The following is an 18,554-nucleotide window of genomic DNA, read 5'->3' as shown; positions in this document are numbered from 1 at the left end:
TAGCATATCAAACATTTATTTCACAATTTATTCTAGAAGAAAATATAAAATAATACATTGAAGTTATTTTGATTTATTACAGATATTTATTATAGACAATTAACAAAATCAATTACATTTCTTAAAACAAGGAATAATGTCAACATTTGTAGCAAAGCTTTTGTAAAACTACTAAATCTATGATATATTTATAATAGAGAAGAAAGGGAGACCTAGCCACTCTATACGTTAGAAAGAAAATATTTAGTTAAGGTTTTTTTTCTCTTGAACTATTGTAAACTATTAAGACATCTTTCAAGGGGCTCGAAAGATGCTAAGAAAAATTTGTATTGTCTGTTATTGTTATCTGGGGAGGTGTAAATTCTATTTCGTATTTGAAAATTTTCGGAACAACATATTCAAAAGTTACTCCCATAATCCACATTTTGAAAAATAAAAAAGCAAAACTCACAAATCTCATACCTATTAAATTTAATATAAAAAAACATAAAGACAACACATAAGTCTTGAAGATGTATTGTAGAGTAGCCTTGCAGTAAAATCTAAAATAAAATACATTAAACGTTTAAAATGTTGAAATAAAGTATTTCTATATCCTAATACTTAACTGAGTTCAATGTTTTTGATAGCAACCAAGTAATTCAAAACAAAAGTTAAAAAGCCACTTATTTCAAAAATATTTCCACTTGTAAAGTTTTTAAAAAGTTTCAACAATAACTTTTTATCAAAGGCAGTTAAATTTTCTTTTTTCTTTTTGCTTTAAGATATTCATCCGGTGCTTTCACATTAAGTACCCTGTTGAGCTTGATAAAATCACCCCCCCCCCCTTATATCTTAAAATAAAACTTAAAAATAAGGGGAGAGTGGTATTTTTTGTTTGTTTGTTTATTACTTTAGATCAGGTCAGGTTAGATTGAATATGTGTAGTCCTGCAGGGTAAGGGCCGCCACAGTGGTTAGGCATTGGCAAAAATCCAACCTATTTTTAATCTATTTTAAAAATAAAGAGGGGGGGGGGGTCAACATGGACTTTATATGAAAGCACCATTCTTCCCATATATTATTATTTGTATTCTATGTATTCATTTTTATTAGCGCAACTACTCTTATAAATAAGTTATTTCCCTAAGTTTTTCTGTCAGAGCCACTAAAATTGACTATAGTTTTTTGATTTATTTGGAGACCATAATATTTTAAAATTATAAAGGGCTTCATACAAAATCAATCAAAAACTGTATGATTAAAAAAAAAACACATAGACGTTTTTTAAATATCATATTAGTTTTTAAATTGTATTGTTTGTTAATTTTTTTTAGCTTGTTTTTGTCTACCTTTGGATATAATTAGTCCTTGTTTTTTAACCACTAAAACGTAAATTAAGGATCACAGCTTTTCTAAAATATAAATATATTTTTTCATTTTTGTTGTTAATAAATTATATAGTTAGACAATTTTATCCAAATGCTAGTAGAAAAGCATCAAATTATCAGTATGCAAGATGTTTGGTCTTTTACACAATGGGCTTGTTGAGCACTGAAACTTAAGCACCTTAAATAAATTGAAAGTTCAGGAAGGTGTGGAGGGTCTTAATCTTGCGGGGCTACCCAGTACTCAATATAATCTTTCCTAACCTGACCTGAAGTTATAGATAAACAAATTACAAACTTCCAATTTATTTTTAAATTAAGTTGGGAGGGGCGGAATGGGTATCAGTGCTCAACAAGACACTTTGTGTGAAAGTGCTAGGGTCACTTTAAAAAATAATTACCTTCTAAAATTAGTAAAACATTATTATTGCCTATTATATAAAGATAAATTACAGCTCCAGGCATATTAAACTAAGCCTGGTTAAGAAAAATCAAATGATAAATGATTTTGATAAAAAAAATATTTCTACTGGTAACAAGGATGACAGCATCTTTAAATAGCGAAGCACAAAATTGTGAATTTTGAATTATTCAAGTGAGTTATAGAGCAGGCTTTCATTATAAAGACAGATATAAATTTCATGAAATATGATTTGGTCTTTTGTAGCATGATCGACAGAACGACGGGACCCAGTAAGTTATATACTGTATGGTCATGGTATCGGGAATTCTCTCAAAAAAGTTTGGAGTTATCTATCTTCATTGTGGTCAGAGAAATTGACGTATTCCTCTGACCGTTTCTAACTGATGAACAGACAGATATTTCGAATTATAAAGTAGCTTTGCTTTTATTTTCTACACAAATATAATTTAATGAAATTTACATATTTACAAATATATAAGAATAAGATTTAAAACACATTTATTGGAAGAATTATACTAAGAAGCATAATGAATAATATTATGCTTAAAACATTGATATTTTAATATTTATAAAAATAAACTTCTGTCAAATAAATAATAATATAATCAGGGCATAGTTCTCAGGGAGGAAGAGGACAGTGGACAGTAAATTATTCTGGTACCCAAAGTTTTCTATTGTTCTATTCGTTGGAGATGTAAATAACATTATCGTCCATTGTCTTATCCTTTAAAATATCTGGGAAATCTTATAAGAGCATTTCAATCTAAATAAATAGCATATAGTTGATACAATTTAATTTTCAATTATATGAAACTTAAAAGAAACATATGAAGGTTCACAATTAAATTATTCACTCCTTTAAGAAGAGGGAAAAAAGTGACTCAAATATCAGCCATGTGACGTCATAAAAATGAGGGAGATGAGAGGAGAAGTGATTTTTGAGTCACTTTGTCCCTCTACCTGCTTTAATGCCCTTAATAGAACTTATTTTATTAAAACTTGGCATGAATTAATCTTAATATTACAAAGAATTTTGAAAGTTTATCCTAGGTATTTTTGTATAAGATCATGATCTGACAAATTCTTCTCTATCATTACTCCATGCTCGTTGTACTGCTCATGATATAGCTCACCTAAATAAAACAATAATATAAATTTGGAGAGAGAGATAATGGGTTCGAATCCCGGCTAAAACATTTTGGATGCACATTTAAGACTTCTAGACAAAGGCCGTACATTAAAGGTTTGTTTGTCTGCAATAGTTGGGATGAAAGTGACTTGAGGCATGATCATGCTCATAAAATATTTTATTAATAGGAAATGCACTATAGACAAATATTTAAAATATAATTTGGTTAAATATGCATTGTAGTTTACAATTATTTCCCTTGTTAAAATGTAGTTTTTTTTCTTGTTGTTGCTTCCTACTTATGTACATATTACTTCTTGTTCATTAAGGTTGCTAGCTAAATAAGTTTAAAACAAGTCTCAAAGAAAAGTTTAGTCAAGTCAAACTAAACACAAACTAAATTTATTTTTAGGACAAGGGATGAAACAAAGATGACATCATCCATAAGTAGCGAAGGACCAACAATCATGGATAGACAAATGAACAAAGTAGGTAGAGCAGATGTTTAGTTGTCATAAAAAAGAGAAAATATTCTATAAATCTAAAAATATCACAAAATATTTGTAAAAAAGTATCTTTTTCTTTGACTATACATGACTGATATATCAACGGACTAAGTAATATATGTATATACTGTAAATGTATGTTTAATCTTATTGGGACAGAGAAAACATCACCAAAATTTCCGATGCTTATCTTAAATAACCGTAGAGAAAACAGCATTTCTTAACTAGCGCCATGGACGGACGGCAAGACAGGGTGAACTATAGAGTAATTTCATTACTTATAAAATAATTATAGATAAGCATCTATAATAAAATGACAATTATATCCAAAAGAAGCGCCAAAGTAAATGTTTTCCACGAAAGTAGATACTCATTATAAAATGATTGAATTGTATAGGAGATTAATTTGTATTCTATTGTCCTATCCCTGCGTGCCTGATAGAAGGAAAATCCTTATAAAGTCTGGGCCTTAACTTTGATCAGAGTTTAGACAATAAAAATAAAAACCTGGAAGACTAATCATTAATTAGGCAATGCTAAATTTAGAACATTTTTAAAATTGGTAACTTCGTCCCTAGTTTCAGTATTTAAATTCCAGATGAGTGAATGATACAAATTTTTGGGAATAGTCCCTTTCGTAACATCGCCCCATAAGGGTCGATTCGTCGTATTTTTAAAATGGCTTTTTATAGGTTATTTAGGGTTAGGTTAGGTTATATTGGGTCAGGTGATTGCCCCACAGGGTTAGAGCCCCCCGCAGGGGCTAGAAATAGGAGAAAAGCTACTGTGAAAAATACGAAGTATCGCCCCATAAGGTGCGATGTTACGAAAGGGACTATACCCAATTTTTTTTTATATTTCACACCCTATATGTTGGTTTTCAACACAGGGGGGTGGGGGCGTTTGTTAAAACACATATTTTATGGTTGTGGTTCTAATACCCTACTGAATAAAGGGGGGAGGCGGATGTGCCACTTTTTGAAACCAAAACTAAAAGTCAAAGGAACTCAACTAAAAAAAGAGTTACATGTCTGAGATTTTGCATGGCAGTTGCTTTATAGGGTTACAATATGGAACAGTGAAGAAACGGCGGCGCATCCGCCGAAAACCGCCGAGAAATTGAAATAAAAAATTCGGCGGGAAACGGCGGTTTTCGGCGCCGCCGTTTCTTCACAGTTCCATATTGTACCTCTATAGAGCAACTGCCATGCAAAATCTCAGACCTGTAACTCTTTTTTTAGTTGAGTTCCTTTGTTGACTTTTAGTTTTGGTTTCAAAAAGTGGCACATCCGCCTCCCCCCTTTAAGATTTTTTTCTTGTGAGGGGGAAGGTAAAACTTTATTTGGCAAGGCCCACCTTTTTACCCCCTTTCCGATTCCAAAGTTTTTTTAGAAAGTAAAAAACTTGGACATTCTTGTCAAAGCGTCATTTAAATAAAGTAAAATTTGATATTACTGTCCTTGATCATGACCTGGACAAACTTTCTTGTTCAAGAAGTTTGTGTTTATGACAGTTTAGAATACTTCATGGAGGAAGATATGGAACATTGGACTGTATATTATATTGGTACCCAAAGTTTTATATTCGGATCTACTGCAGTTCACGGTATAATATTGCTGGTAACGAATATTGCCAAAAATTTATGAATTTAAAAGACTGCTAGCTGCCAAACGGCTGAACGTACAGATCATGCCCGCGCACTGTTTTAGGCGGAATAAGAAGGCCTACAAATAATCTGGAATAGCCATGAATCAATAATGCATAATTATCTCGCAGTGCAGAGAAATGCGCGAAAAAGGCCTATTTTACGCGTTTTTTTTAGTGAAGCTTTTCCTGTGCATCATTGGATCTTGGCTATTCCAGATTATTTGTAGGCCTTCTTATATCGATTAAAATGGTGTGCGGGTATGATCTGTACGTTCAGCCGTTTGGCAGCTAGAAGCCTTTAAAATTCATAGATTTTAAGCAATATTCGTTACCAGCAATATTTTACCGTGAACTGCAGTAGATCCTTATATTCTTCTTATTTATTAGCTAAGTATCTTTGGTTGTTTATTGAAATTTTATCGAATGGTTTTTAATAAGTTGAGTCTCATTTCAACCAATAATTTTAATCTACAGAAGGGTTAACTTTGTTTATTATGATTAGGGAAGGGATGTAAATTAATTTATCGTATAGTGAGATATACCTTGAAAATCCCTGTGAATTCCTTTATTTATATAATATTTTGTTTTAGCCAGGCGCAAGGGCTAAACATTTTATATCATTCAAGTAAATTTAAATAAAAATAGGTCATGCTTTTCTATTATGAGTGTCGGTCATGTAGGTCCAGGGACGTCCAAATAAAAAAGCTTGGACGTCCTTGTCTACATGATATAAGGATTACCCCCCTCAAATGAAAGAGGGGGTGCCGTAGGTAACACCAACATTTTTACCCCCCACCCCCCAAATCTAAAAGCTTTGACGTCCTTGTGTAGGTCCGTATAGTAACGGGTACCTCAGGCATGTTAGAATTGTCCTTAGGCACAATTACCATACCATTATACACATAAATTTTTTAAAACACACTATTAATTTTTATATAATGTAGTCATTCTATTCATTTGATTATTCAATGTAGACTCCTAGAATCAATAGTAAATTAATTTTTAAAGCAAAGCATTTTGTTAATCGAGTCATAAGATTTAAATATGTCCCTATAAAACATCTTATATACATAGGCCATTTTTGTCAAAACTTCTAAATAATGTTAAATATTGAATTGTTTATTTATATTTAGTTCTTAATTTCTTTTATAGATGTTGTCATCGTTGGTTTTTATATTATTTTAAGAACAAAATATCTCAGGACTAGAAAATTATGAAGTATACTCAACAAATTTTATCTCAACAAATTACTCAGCTATTTCTCACAAAATTCATACATTCATTTTTGCTTAACAGACAAAATATCATATTTATAATTTTATAATTTACTTTTCTAAAAATGTATTTTAAAGCCTCTTTGTCAATTATTGATGGATGTGAAAAATCTAATTATTTTTGGAAGGAAAGGAAATATTTTTTTAGAATTTACAGTCATAAAATATCTAAAATCAATCCTTTACACACAAAAAGGTTTTATTAGATATATTTATGAGGTTATAAAACTACGGATACCAAAGTAATTAACAGCCTTATGTCCTCTCCCTCCCCAACCCTGCCCTTGATAAATTAATGTGTATACATCCTATCCAAAACTCTGATTTGTCTGGCTTAGTCCTGCCAACTTATTAAATATGACGTCATACTTAACTATCATTGTATATTTCGATAAGATGCAAAAATTAAGATTCCCGGGAAGAGAGGAGACATTGGACTGTAAATTGGTACCCAAAGTTTTATAACCACGTTATAGTATTCATTGGCTCAAATTGTCTGATGGATTGGTTACAGATTATTAGTGTCCAAATCTATAACCAATAATTTTAATTTTAATCTTCAGATAAAATAATTTTGTTTATTGTAATTGAGGTAAAAATAATTAAATGCTAAAAGTTTTTAAAAAATGGAAATCAAAAGCTTTCCAAATTTTAAATTTTAGTATTTTCTGTAACACAATACTTTAGAGGGAATGTATGAAAAAAATTTGACTAATACCCTTATTTTTTTTTTATGAAATACACTATACAGCTTTTTTCAATTATTTGCAGAATTGATCTATAGAGGAGCTCAGAGTCTTAATTTTTTTTTCAGGTTTCTAAAAGCTAATATAAGATCTCTTTGAATAAAAAACCTTACTTTGCTTTATACAGGGTCATTCAAGAGAAATGATTTTTTTAAAAACTTAATTATGCATAGAAAATAAAACAATTATGTAAAATCCTTTATATATTTGGAAAACCTATTCTGGGACATTTATGTTTCAAATATTTAAAAATGATTATTTCAACAAATTATGTCCTAAAAACCGGTTTTCCCAAAGGCCATTTTTTCGAAGATTTATTGATTTAAAGGGTGTAAAAAAATGTGAACCTTTTTGAAATTCAAATTGCTTGGCTTGTGTTAATAGTAGAAAAATGTTGCGCATATCGTTGGAATCGTCATACGCTCTAATTTTTGAAAATATAAGAACCGTTTTTGTGCTTTTTATAGTTTAGGAGCTACGTTGAAAGTTTTAAGAAATTGGAACATTTTACCTCGTAGCTCCTATACCATGCGTAGCACTGGAAAGGTTTTCATGCAGTAAAAAATAGAGCTTATGACGATTCTAACGATATGCATAACATTTTTCTACTTTTAACACAAGCTGCGCAATTTGAATTTAAAAAAGGTGCACATTTTTTTACAACCTTTAAATCAATAAATCTTCGAAAAAAAGGCCTTTGGAAAAACCGGTTTTTAGGACATAATTTGTTGAAATAATCATTTTCAACTTTTTGAAACATAAATGTCTCATAATAGGTTTTCCAAATATATAAAGGATTTTACATAATTGTTTTATTTTCTATGCATAATTAAGTTTTTAAAAAAATCATTTCTCTTGAATGACCCTGTAGAACTCTAAAAACAAATAATTAAATAATTGATAATTGCAAAAATATGTACAAAGTAATTATGCATAGAATTATAAAAGTCAATACAAGAATGAATTAATTTTTAATATGAAATATACTAAATATTTTGGACATTTCTCTATCTGAGAAAAAGTTATCTATAATTGATGATGAACATAATTACCCCTTATTTAGATTTTAAATAATGGTAAAAAGATTTTGACACTGATAGTTTGAAATCAGCCGATCAAAAGTTATTGAAAGTACCTAAAGTTTGGAGCCAAAGAATAAGATAATGTGTCCGTCTGTGTGTCAGTTATGCTACAAATTCTACAGTCGTCAGTTGTAGGTTATAAATCAGCAGTTGTAGCCAAGCCTTGGATTTTTTTTGTCGATTTGCAGATTAATCCGCTCAACATGGCGGATGAAAAACAAAATTTAACTTTAGATGCATCAATAAAGTCAACAATTCGCAGCGAAAATAGTATAAAACTTTGCATATAAAAGTAACAGGGTGTTTGTCTGTCTATCAATGTGTTTGTCAATCGTTACCTTAACCCTTAACGGTGGGGGGGGGGGGGGGCGGGGGCGTTGAACGCCCCCCCATCCGGTTTTTTCTATCTCATTTTCTTTGTGTGAAAGATAAAGAGCCCAAACTGCTTGACTTTTTAAGTGTGGGTATGACACATAACTGAGAGTTGAAATTTTTTGAATATCTCCATCCTGGCGGGCACAGGATTCCAGCAAACCTGGCAGGGTCATCCAGGTAAAGAGCAAAAATATTTTTTTGACTTAAACAAAGCATTTTATCTTACCAAAATACTAAAATATCCTCTAGTAGTACATCCTCATATTAAATACAGATATTCAAGTCAATTTCAGGTTCCAGGTATGATCCTGCAGGTCCTGATCCTCCAGGTCTCCAGAAATCTTTAAAAGGCTCCTGTGGCCGCAATTTTTGACTTAGAGACTTCAAATTTTAAACTTAAGCCCTTCTTACATGTCTACATAATGTATTAAACGTTGAACGCCCCCCCCCCCACCGACTGATTAAGGTGCGGCAAGGGGCCCGACTGTTAAGGGTTAAGAACTCCCTGACCGCTTTTTAAAACTAAAATATAGTGTAAAGTAAATGATCGAATTACCCCTAATCCCCATTAAGTGCATCTAGGGGCTTAGTTGCTAGTTATTAGTATAAAAAAGCTTAAAACTGTACTGTTGTGTTCTTTGTAATTTCTATTTATCATGATTTATGTATATTGTTTTCATGAATAAATTGATATAAGAATAAACAAAAACTAAATATGAGAAAAAATAGATGATGATATTAGTTGAAAATAAATAGATTTCTTAGTTATAACGCATTTATACAGTTAGGGAGTTGAATCCATTTTTATAGAAGCAGAAATATAATCTATGATTATGGTTTGGACCCTCTAAAACTGTAATCTACCCTTCCACTTTCCCCTCTCTTGGTGAAGATATCTTCAACGCCGATACGATTTTTGAAATATAAGATTCCACTTTTGTCTCTCTTGTTAAAGATATCTTCACCAAGAGAGGCAAAAGTGGAATCTTAAATTTCAAAAATCGTATCGGCGTTGAAGATATCTTCACCAAGAGAGGGGAAAGTGGAATCTTACATTTCAAAAATCGTATCGGCGTTGAAGATATCTTCACCAAGAGAGGGGAAAGTGGAAAGGTAGATTACAGTTTTAGAGGGTCCAAACCATAATCATAGATTATATTTCTGCTTCTATAAAAATGGATTCAACTCCCTAACTGTTATAGATAAAATTAAACTATTTTTAATCCCTATACTCTCCCCTTTCCTTGGATAAAATGGTTAGGTACTGACCCCTATTAACATCCCCAACTGCAAATTCCTGTGCATGTGACTCATTCAGGCTAAAATAACAAGTAAGTATCGAAAGACAAAAAACATGAAATGAACAAACGAACAAAGTGAGTTGTAAGAAGAAAAATAAATAATGTATAGACTATATGCACATACATTATTGGAATCTTCACTTAAAAATTCAGTTGTCTATCAATAATAAAAACCAAGAAAGTTACATTTCCCCCATAGCGTCACGAACCAACTGGACTAACCGGAGAGTCAAAGTAAATAATAGAGTAGCCTCGCTACTAAAAGGTTTATTTCTTAATTCACTTTCCGATGCCTTTATTATTATTATTATAATTTCTATAAATAAGTTATTTCTTCCTTTCATTCATTATGAATCCAATCTATTGACATTTCTTTGATGTATTACAGTATATTGTTATTCTAGCATTTTCAGAGATATATAGATAGGCCAATGGATTGTCAAAATAGAGGTCTCTAGGGGCACTTTAAGTGGAGTGGGATTTTACTTCCCCAAAATTGATATAAATCTACAACTACAGAACCATTTAAGTTCAGTGATTAGCAAGATCCTTCGGTACAGAAAGACATACTGAGAGACATCCTCTTACTTTAATGATGACTTTTTAAGGGAAGTTCAAAGAATATTTCCGGGATCAAAAATAACGAAAAAATACCAAAAAACTTGGGGGAAGTTTATTTTATCTTCCATTTATATATCCCTGTATATAATATTATTTGGCACTGTTTATACAACAATACTTTGTTAATAGAATGTACATTATTAACAAAAGGTAAATAAAGATGATTTTCCATTTATAAAAGTAAGAGGATGTGTTTCTGTCCGTATATTTGTCTGTTCTGTGTGTATCGAAGGATCCGATAATAAATATGTTTATCCTTAACAATGTAGCTTCTAGTGCATCAAGTACCCCAATAGGCTTCTATGACATAGCCGTTTGGCAAAAATTATTGTTTTGACTTTATATGGAAAGAAAGGAAGTTAGTTGAAAGATATTATAACAAATATTGCATATATGATTGAAGTCGATAACAACCACTAAGGGTCATTCAGGTACATAGCAAAAACTTTAAGTTTAATTTGCTCCAAACAAAGCATCAAACGTAGATAAGTGTTACTCTTGAAGAGTAGGGTTTAATATTGACTTAAAAGCAAATTATAGAGTAATTTTACTTAAAAAACTTTTAAAAAAGCCATTACCATTACCTCCACCAATATTTTCTAACATGATAATTTCTTTGATTGTTTTACTGTTCACTACAGGGTCTAAAGAATAGGTAACATTGCAGCTGGCGGCGGAGGCATTACCCCCACCATTCTCATCTCGCTTCTTCAAGCTTGATCTAAAACAGATAGAACAATTAAACCATTTTAAAAGGATTCATGGATTTAAATTTTGTAATTAGATTTCTTATATAAAAGTAACAGTAAGCTAAGTAGCTGGACAAGGTGTCCCAAAAATCAGCCATGTGACGTCATAAAAAATTAGGCAGATGAGGGGAGAAGAGGGAAACTGTTGTTATATAGTGAAGGGTCTCGCTAACCGCTATAATTAATTTTCCTCTAGAGTAAAGCTTCTCATAGACCGAGAGCTGGTTTATATCACCATCTATGGGCGTATATTTAGGAAGAATCAGTAATCTTAAGGTATAAAAATTACGTCATTTTAGAATAATGGACTATTCATTCGGGATTTTTCGGCCAATCACTATCAAATTTAAATTTATCCCTTTTATATAGACACTATAAAAAGCTTCCAATATGGTTGAAAAACTTGATCACTAGTGTAATTTACGATTCAATTTCCTCCCTTCCTGGGTAAAACAAAACCAAAAGTAAATCTCCATAAATTATTCTTGTGTATAGACAAGAACAAAATAGGACCAATATTTAATTTATATTTCTTTTAGGGACCACAAGATTTCTTTTTAAAGGTGATATAAAATCTCCATGGAGTGAAAAGACTACATTGGTGGCTGCAGCTGCAGACACCCTAAAAAGGCGACTGGTTTAATTTTTTTTTAATTCAAGCTGTGGTTGTTGAGCTTTTGTATTTTTAAATCACAAAGATTTTGTCCTATTTTTTCCATTAATGCCGTTGAACACAATAATAATTTTTTTTTACCCATTTTTGTATTTTCGAATTTATCCAATTTCTCTATTCAAATATTATATTTGTTATTCATTTTTATATGTTAAATCATTCAAATTATAAATGTACAAATCTGCGCATCTATGATTGTTTTCAGTCTTGTTATTTTACATTTTCCTGTTAATGAATTATGTTTTATTATCAGTGTTGATTAAATTTGCCATAATGTCAAAACTACTTACAGAAAAATATAATTTTCTTTTATATATTTTCCTTGGAGATATATTTTTATTAGCACGATTATAATTAATTGTCTATTTTATTTCACTTTTAGTTACACTAGCGGCTGCGCCCCTAGAATCTAGGGGCTCTATATTCAAAGAAATTAGGAAAGGCATAAAAATAGCATAAAACCATACCCAGACTTTAAAGGTATACAAATAACATAGCCTATAACTATCGCAGGGCCTATTAGAAGCTTCACTGTAAATGAGGACCATATCAGTTAAGCGGTTAGTGAGACAATTCACTACAGACCAAAAAGGTTACTACTTTATATTATCTGATATAACGATCTTTATATAAAATGAACATGATGTCTGTCTGGTTGTCTGTGTGTACCGAATACACTCGACCAATATGGTTCTCCTTTACAATAAAGCATCTCATAGATCCAATCCATGGCAGGTGTTTTAACTATCTTGGGGTAGAGACTATTAAATATGTAAAACTAAAATTAAAAATAGGCGGGGTTCCACCCTTAATCTCCCCTCCCCCCCACCTCTAGAGGGGTAGAGCCGCCAGTATAATATATATATACTAGCGGCTACGCCCCTAGGACCTCTAGTGGCACTTTAAATGTTTTTGTTTATTAAAGTTTACGATAATTCTTTATGTTACGGATACCTCTTAATGTTAAGTTGAAGTCTCCCAGATTTTAAGAAAATTTTCAATTTCTTTGTCATTTCTTTTGAAAGGGTGGTAGTACCCTCCCCCAAACTAGTTAAAAACCTTCCCAGGACATATGAGAATCTACCCTGTTAAGGAGAACCCGATCGGTTCAGCGGTTAGCGAGATCCTTCGGTACAGACACACAGACAGACATTCAGACAGACAAACATCCTGTTACTTTAGTATAAGGATATAGAGAGAGAAAAAACCTGAGAAGACCTTGCATACATTTTATTTCTTTGCTTTTCAGGAGTATAGACATTCATTATAAGCCAGAAACGATTCCTAGGACAACTGCAAGGTATCATTTTATAATCAAGGGTCTCTATAATAAAGTCCTAAAAACGTAATGATGTCCTTTAGAATTTGTGTTACTGTCCGTTTGGCCTACCGTCTAATGTTTTTATCCTTGCTGTATGTCATTTTCTTACATCTAATGTAAAATAAATTTTAGTATTTTATTATATTTTTTTTCTTCTGGAGATTGTGTGTATCTGGCTATTTTGAAATATACTTTTGTTAGTAAAAACTAATCCGATACTGTATATTGTATTCTATACTAGCATAGTGTTAGAAATGTTATAGTCAAATACTTTAAGACATTTTAGATATTTTTCTTCCAACAAAAATCGGCAGCTTGTATAGAAGGTGAATTTAGCAGAGGGAAGGAGAATCTAGACTGTAAATTACACTTGTGTGGTACCCAAAGTTTTACAACATTTTGTTGGGAACCTTTTTAATTTTGTTTAGTTGGTTGTAAACCAATTACGTATTTTAAACGAAATAAGAGGTAATTTTGTTTAACATCATTGGGGAAGTAAATCAATTTACTGTCTTATCCCTTAATAAATTGAATTAAAGTCCATAAAAATATAAAATCCCGAATAAACAAATAAAATTTTGTAGTTGTATAACCATCCTGAATTACCTTTGCTTAAAGAATGAAAGAAAATACTAGACCTCTGTTATTCAAAATTGAATATAGGGATTTTACACAGGAAAAAAATGTTTTTTTTTCCACAATGGCTTCGAAACCGATTAATATCCGGTGGATTAGGATCGATTCTCGGCCGTACTGAAAAGTGATGTATAGCATAGAATTATACCTAGACAGTATTCCTCGAAAATTAAAATAAAAATCCAATTTAAAGCAAGTTTGTAAGCCCTGCCGTCGGGGCTAATAAAACATAAACAGTTCTAATCTTATAGTGTTTCATCTTAATATACCCGGAAAGCTGTCTTTAATATGATGCAATAAATAATTATTCTCGCCTTTTTTAAACTAGGAAGATGTTATTTTTAGTAAAATCTTTTGAATTAGCTAAAGTTTCCATTAACTCGATTATCAATATTTTTTTTCACATAAAAAATATTTGTTATTATTATTCTTTAGGTGCAGGTAGTTTAATTATGGTTTATATGAATATTATCTACAGAGTAAAAGAAATGTAAGTTAATGAAAATAATGTTTGAAGATTTTATTGATAGCATCTACCTTACTCCCTGATTTCAAATAATTCAAATATTTCGTGGATTTAGAACATTTTAGGTTAAGAGGATTTTGTTTTTCTCAGAGTAAGATATTTTCTTCTTAAAACAAAAGATATATGTATTAAATTTACAATAAAATATATGTAAAATTGATGAATCTTTTCTCATTTCTTGCATGTCCTACTTTACAGATTAACTTACTGCCCATAGTTAAAGAATGTCAGTATTGTTTTATTGATTTCAAACCGATTGTGAAGATACCCATGACTTCAATGTATGATCTAGAGAACACAAGGGATAAGAAATTAATGTACATTCCCAATCTTTATATTCAAAATTACCCTTTCTGTATATTACAATTAGTGGTTGAAAAGTTTGGACAATAATAGTTTCGACCCAACTAATCAAATTCAATAAAAGTACCCAAAGTTTTTGAGCTAGCGAATAAAATGACATTATAAGTGTTTAAAGAACTTTGGGTACTAGTGTTATTTTCAAGTATTTAAAGAGATAGAACTATAGCCGATTAAGAGATTGGGGTCATTACGCACAAAATTAAAGTCCCCAAAGTTCTTAAGCTAACGAATAAGAAAAAGTTATAATAAAACTTTGTGGACTAGTAATAAACAGCCCAATTTCCCCTCCCTCCCTGACAATTTTTTAGTATAAATCTCCCCCCACCTATTGTTAAAAGTTTAAAACCAACCTTAATTGTTCCTTTTCCCCATCTGGATGTTGTGGAGACATTTCATCCTCGTCCAGATTATGGAAAGTTTGAATACTGTTGGGTTGTTGTTGTTGTTGGCTGTGCTGCTCAGAATTTGTCTGTCCTGGCTTTTGTAGGTTTCGAACCTGTCATAAAAACAATGTTTTTATTTTAGCCTCGGTTATCTTATAGATAGTCATAGAGGTTGAGATACACAACGAGATCTTATTTTGATATATATCTGAACTAAATCTTTCTTAATGAAATGTATAATTACATGATCAGACATCTAACCCTTTGATTGCACGATCTTATTTGTCAAGAAGCCCTAAATATGAATGTTAATGGGATGCGCCTGTTTTGAGCCATGGCATTCCTCCAAATATAAATATTTATATCGTGCACTTAAATTAGCTACCATTTTTAACGTCTTTAGTTATGACACTATGCTGGACTGAGAGCTGAGAGATCAAACTTCAAGGCTTTTATATTAAATTTTATAGGGTTTACCTCGATGTAATTTAAGACAAGGAAGCAAAATACAAAAATAGGAAATTTGAAGGGATAGATAATTGAAGAATAATACTTACTTTTCTATGATAGAAGAATGTAGAAGCAGCTAGAAATATTGACGCTGTGAAACAACATCCAAGCAAAACTAAACTCACCACCTTAATATTTTATGCAAAAATATTAATCGGTTAAAAATCTAACCAGGGACGTCGAAGCTTTTTTTTTTGGGGGGGGGGGTAAAAAGGAATTTCAAAGATTTGAAAGGGTTAATCTAATGTATTTTTACATATTTTTAGGGGGTTAAATAAGGTCTTTCAAAGTTTGAGGGGAATAAACAACCCTTTACCCCCACCCTTGGACGTCTTTGAATGATGAATCTAACCTAAAAAAACTTGTATTTTGTATTTAATGTGGCTAGGGTTACTATATTTTCGGTCATATATTATTTATAAGCGTTGAAATAGTTTGAAAACGTCAGAATTATTTTTTTTCTGCAAATAATATAACATTGTTTTTAGTACAAGGAATACAAAAATATGTTCTTTTTTTTTGTAGACAAAACTGCATTTCAAAAGTTTTTTTAACATAGAAAAAAAGAACTTCATATTATTCTAGGGGCCTGAGGCGATGGGGAGGGGGGGGGGGTTGAGAGACAACCCCTGCCAATTTTAGTCTTAAAATGAAAAAGTTAAAAAAAAATTGGGAGGACATTTCTAGGGACAATTTCTCTTGATACAGACATAAAGACATCATGTTACTTTTAACTATAGAAATGAATATTACAATTGAACGTTATCATTCTTGTTGCATTATCAAAATTTTATGAATTTATTTAAAAATTAAGTGTCAAAGAATATGTACATTAACAAATTACTTTGATCAAAATATAACTTCCTTTCCAGGGAAAGCGATAAAGAATTAGTAATTTTAAATCGCGTGACTAAAATTTTTAATGTTTTCTTAATAATCTACATTTCTAAGACTTCTAGACAAAGGTTGTGTAATCAAAGGGCTGGCCGTAGGACTTTTGGCCCTGTATTCATGCAGGGTTAGATATGATCTTTTAGTTTACCCGTCCTAACATGGTGGTTTCCAGAAATTTAGAGAAGTGCAATAAAAATGGGGGGGGGGGGGGGTAATTTTTGTCAATAAAATCTCTCCCTACCCCTCTTATCAGTAAAATTTTCTGGAAATTTCTAACTAATTAAATTGATATAGGGAATATTCTTTTAACTTTTATATCAAATTTGTATTGTTAATTTTGATATTGAAAATCAATTAATTAAAAAAATTATATATAGATATAAATAGAATTTTCATGTTTTTTAAAATTTCTTTGTTGCATCAAACAAAATAAGATTTAGATATGTATTTGTTTCAAGATAAATAACTGCACAGATTTTATATTTTTATCTTAACTGTGGCTATAACGGTACTTTGCAGACCATAACAATTTGCAAAAATTCTTTTTTAACAAAGAAATTTTTATATCTGATGTTAAATAAAAGACAAATTTGATGTCATAATTCGTAAACAAAGCAAATATGTAAATAGCATTCAAAAAAGATTTTACCATTTGTCTCTAGATTGGTAATTTGGGTATAGTCCCTTTCGTAACATCGCAACTTATGGGGCGATTCTTCGTATTTTTCACAGTAGCTTTTCTCCTATTTCTAGCCTCTGCAGGGGGCTCTAACCCTGCGGGACCAATTACCTTATCTGGTGGGGCAATCATCTAACCCAATATAACCTAACCTAACCTAAAATAACCTATAAAAAGCCATTTTAAAAATACGACGAATCGCCCCTTATAGGGCGATGTTACAAAAGGGACTATTTCCGGTAATTTTTTATAATTAAACAACACAAGTATCGATGCGAGGGGAAATTGGACTGTCAATTACACTAGTACCCAAAGTTTTAAAACACCGATATCTCGTTGGCTATATAACTTTGAGTAATTTTCTTGAATTATGATTGGCTAGTTTCAGATCAGAAGTGTCTAAACTTTTTAACTAATAACTATGATATATAGATGGGGTAATTTTGTTTATCATCTTTTGGGATGTAAATTAAATTATCGTTCATTTCCTTATCCTTTAAGATCGATATAAATACATGCTTCTTTTTGGAACATTCATATATAAATAAGGCAGCTAAAATAATTTATTTTACCCTGATAAAGTAATGAAACTTTTTTTTAAGCTAGCAAATGTTTTATCATGTCTATAGATCTTTGGGCGCCAGTATAATTTACAGTCCCCATAGCTCCCTGGTTATTTCCCTCGTATCCATTGAGACTTTGAGTGGCGTGCACATGGATTTTCCAGAGTGGTGTATTTATTGAGGGTGCAATCGTTTCCAATGTCAAAGTTGGGTGTTGACATCCCCCTTTCGCACGCCTATGTAAACATTTCTTTTTATTTATCAAGAGTCATATTCCAGTTTTGTTTAACCCTATTAGTTTTTAGTGCAAAACTTATATACATTTAATTATGCAACAAACATATAGAAAATAAAAAATAAAAGCATTACCAGTGAATTTACCTCCGTCATTGAAGTTTCCTTCAACAAACATTAATTCATCAAATTATATATAATTATCAAACAAGGACTATTGCGTTCAAAACACTCAAAACAGGAACTATAGGTTTACAGTCATTAATAATTCTTATACAAACCTATTAACCTTTCAAAAGTTCATTTACAGAAATAAATTTGATTTCTTAACGACATTGTAAATATTATTTTTGTAGTCCCAATGTTGATATTTTTGGTGAAAAATTTGTAGAAAATTTATTAGTGGTACAAAAGTACAAAAAACACTTTCTTTTTAAAATCTACTTTCAATTTTTTTGCAGAATAGCTTGAATACTAACTAAAAAGTGAAGCTAATCTTTTAAGAATATATTTTACTTTGTTAAAAATGAATATCAATGTGTGCGAATTGTT

At 31.1% G+C, this 18,554-nt stretch overlaps 1 protein-coding gene across 3 annotated transcripts in view; it reads right to left on the bottom strand.

Annotated features, from left to right (window-relative positions):
- Positions 1-18,554, bottom strand: part of LOC145329465 (uncharacterized) — a 38,294-nt gene continuing 19,740 nt past the window's right edge. Inside the window, exons 11-15 of one of the 3 annotated variants that reach the window (XM_080173623.1) lie at positions 18,138-18,167; positions 15,680-15,760; positions 15,090-15,235; positions 11,050-11,192; positions 1-2,923 (exon numbers count right to left, since the gene is read on the bottom strand). In XM_080173623.1, coding sequence (XP_080029749.1) covers positions 2,832-2,923; positions 11,050-11,192; positions 15,090-15,235; positions 15,680-15,760; positions 18,138-18,167 — 492 coding nt within the window. In that variant the 3' untranslated portion in view covers positions 1-2,831. The remainder of the gene's footprint in view (positions 2,924-11,049; positions 11,193-15,089; positions 15,236-15,679; positions 15,761-18,137; positions 18,168-18,554) is intronic. The other 2 variants (XM_080173624.1, XM_080173625.1) reach the window with 2 other exon arrangements.

This window comes from Acartia tonsa, chromosome 10, assembly GCF_053477335.1.
Source record: "Acartia tonsa isolate MP-2025a chromosome 10, ASM5347733v1, whole genome shotgun sequence".
NCBI lineage: Eukaryota > Metazoa > Arthropoda > Copepoda > Calanoida > Acartiidae > Acartia > Acartia tonsa.
The sequence above is the reverse complement of the archived record's forward strand: the minus strand, read 5'-3'. Positions and strand labels throughout refer to the sequence as shown.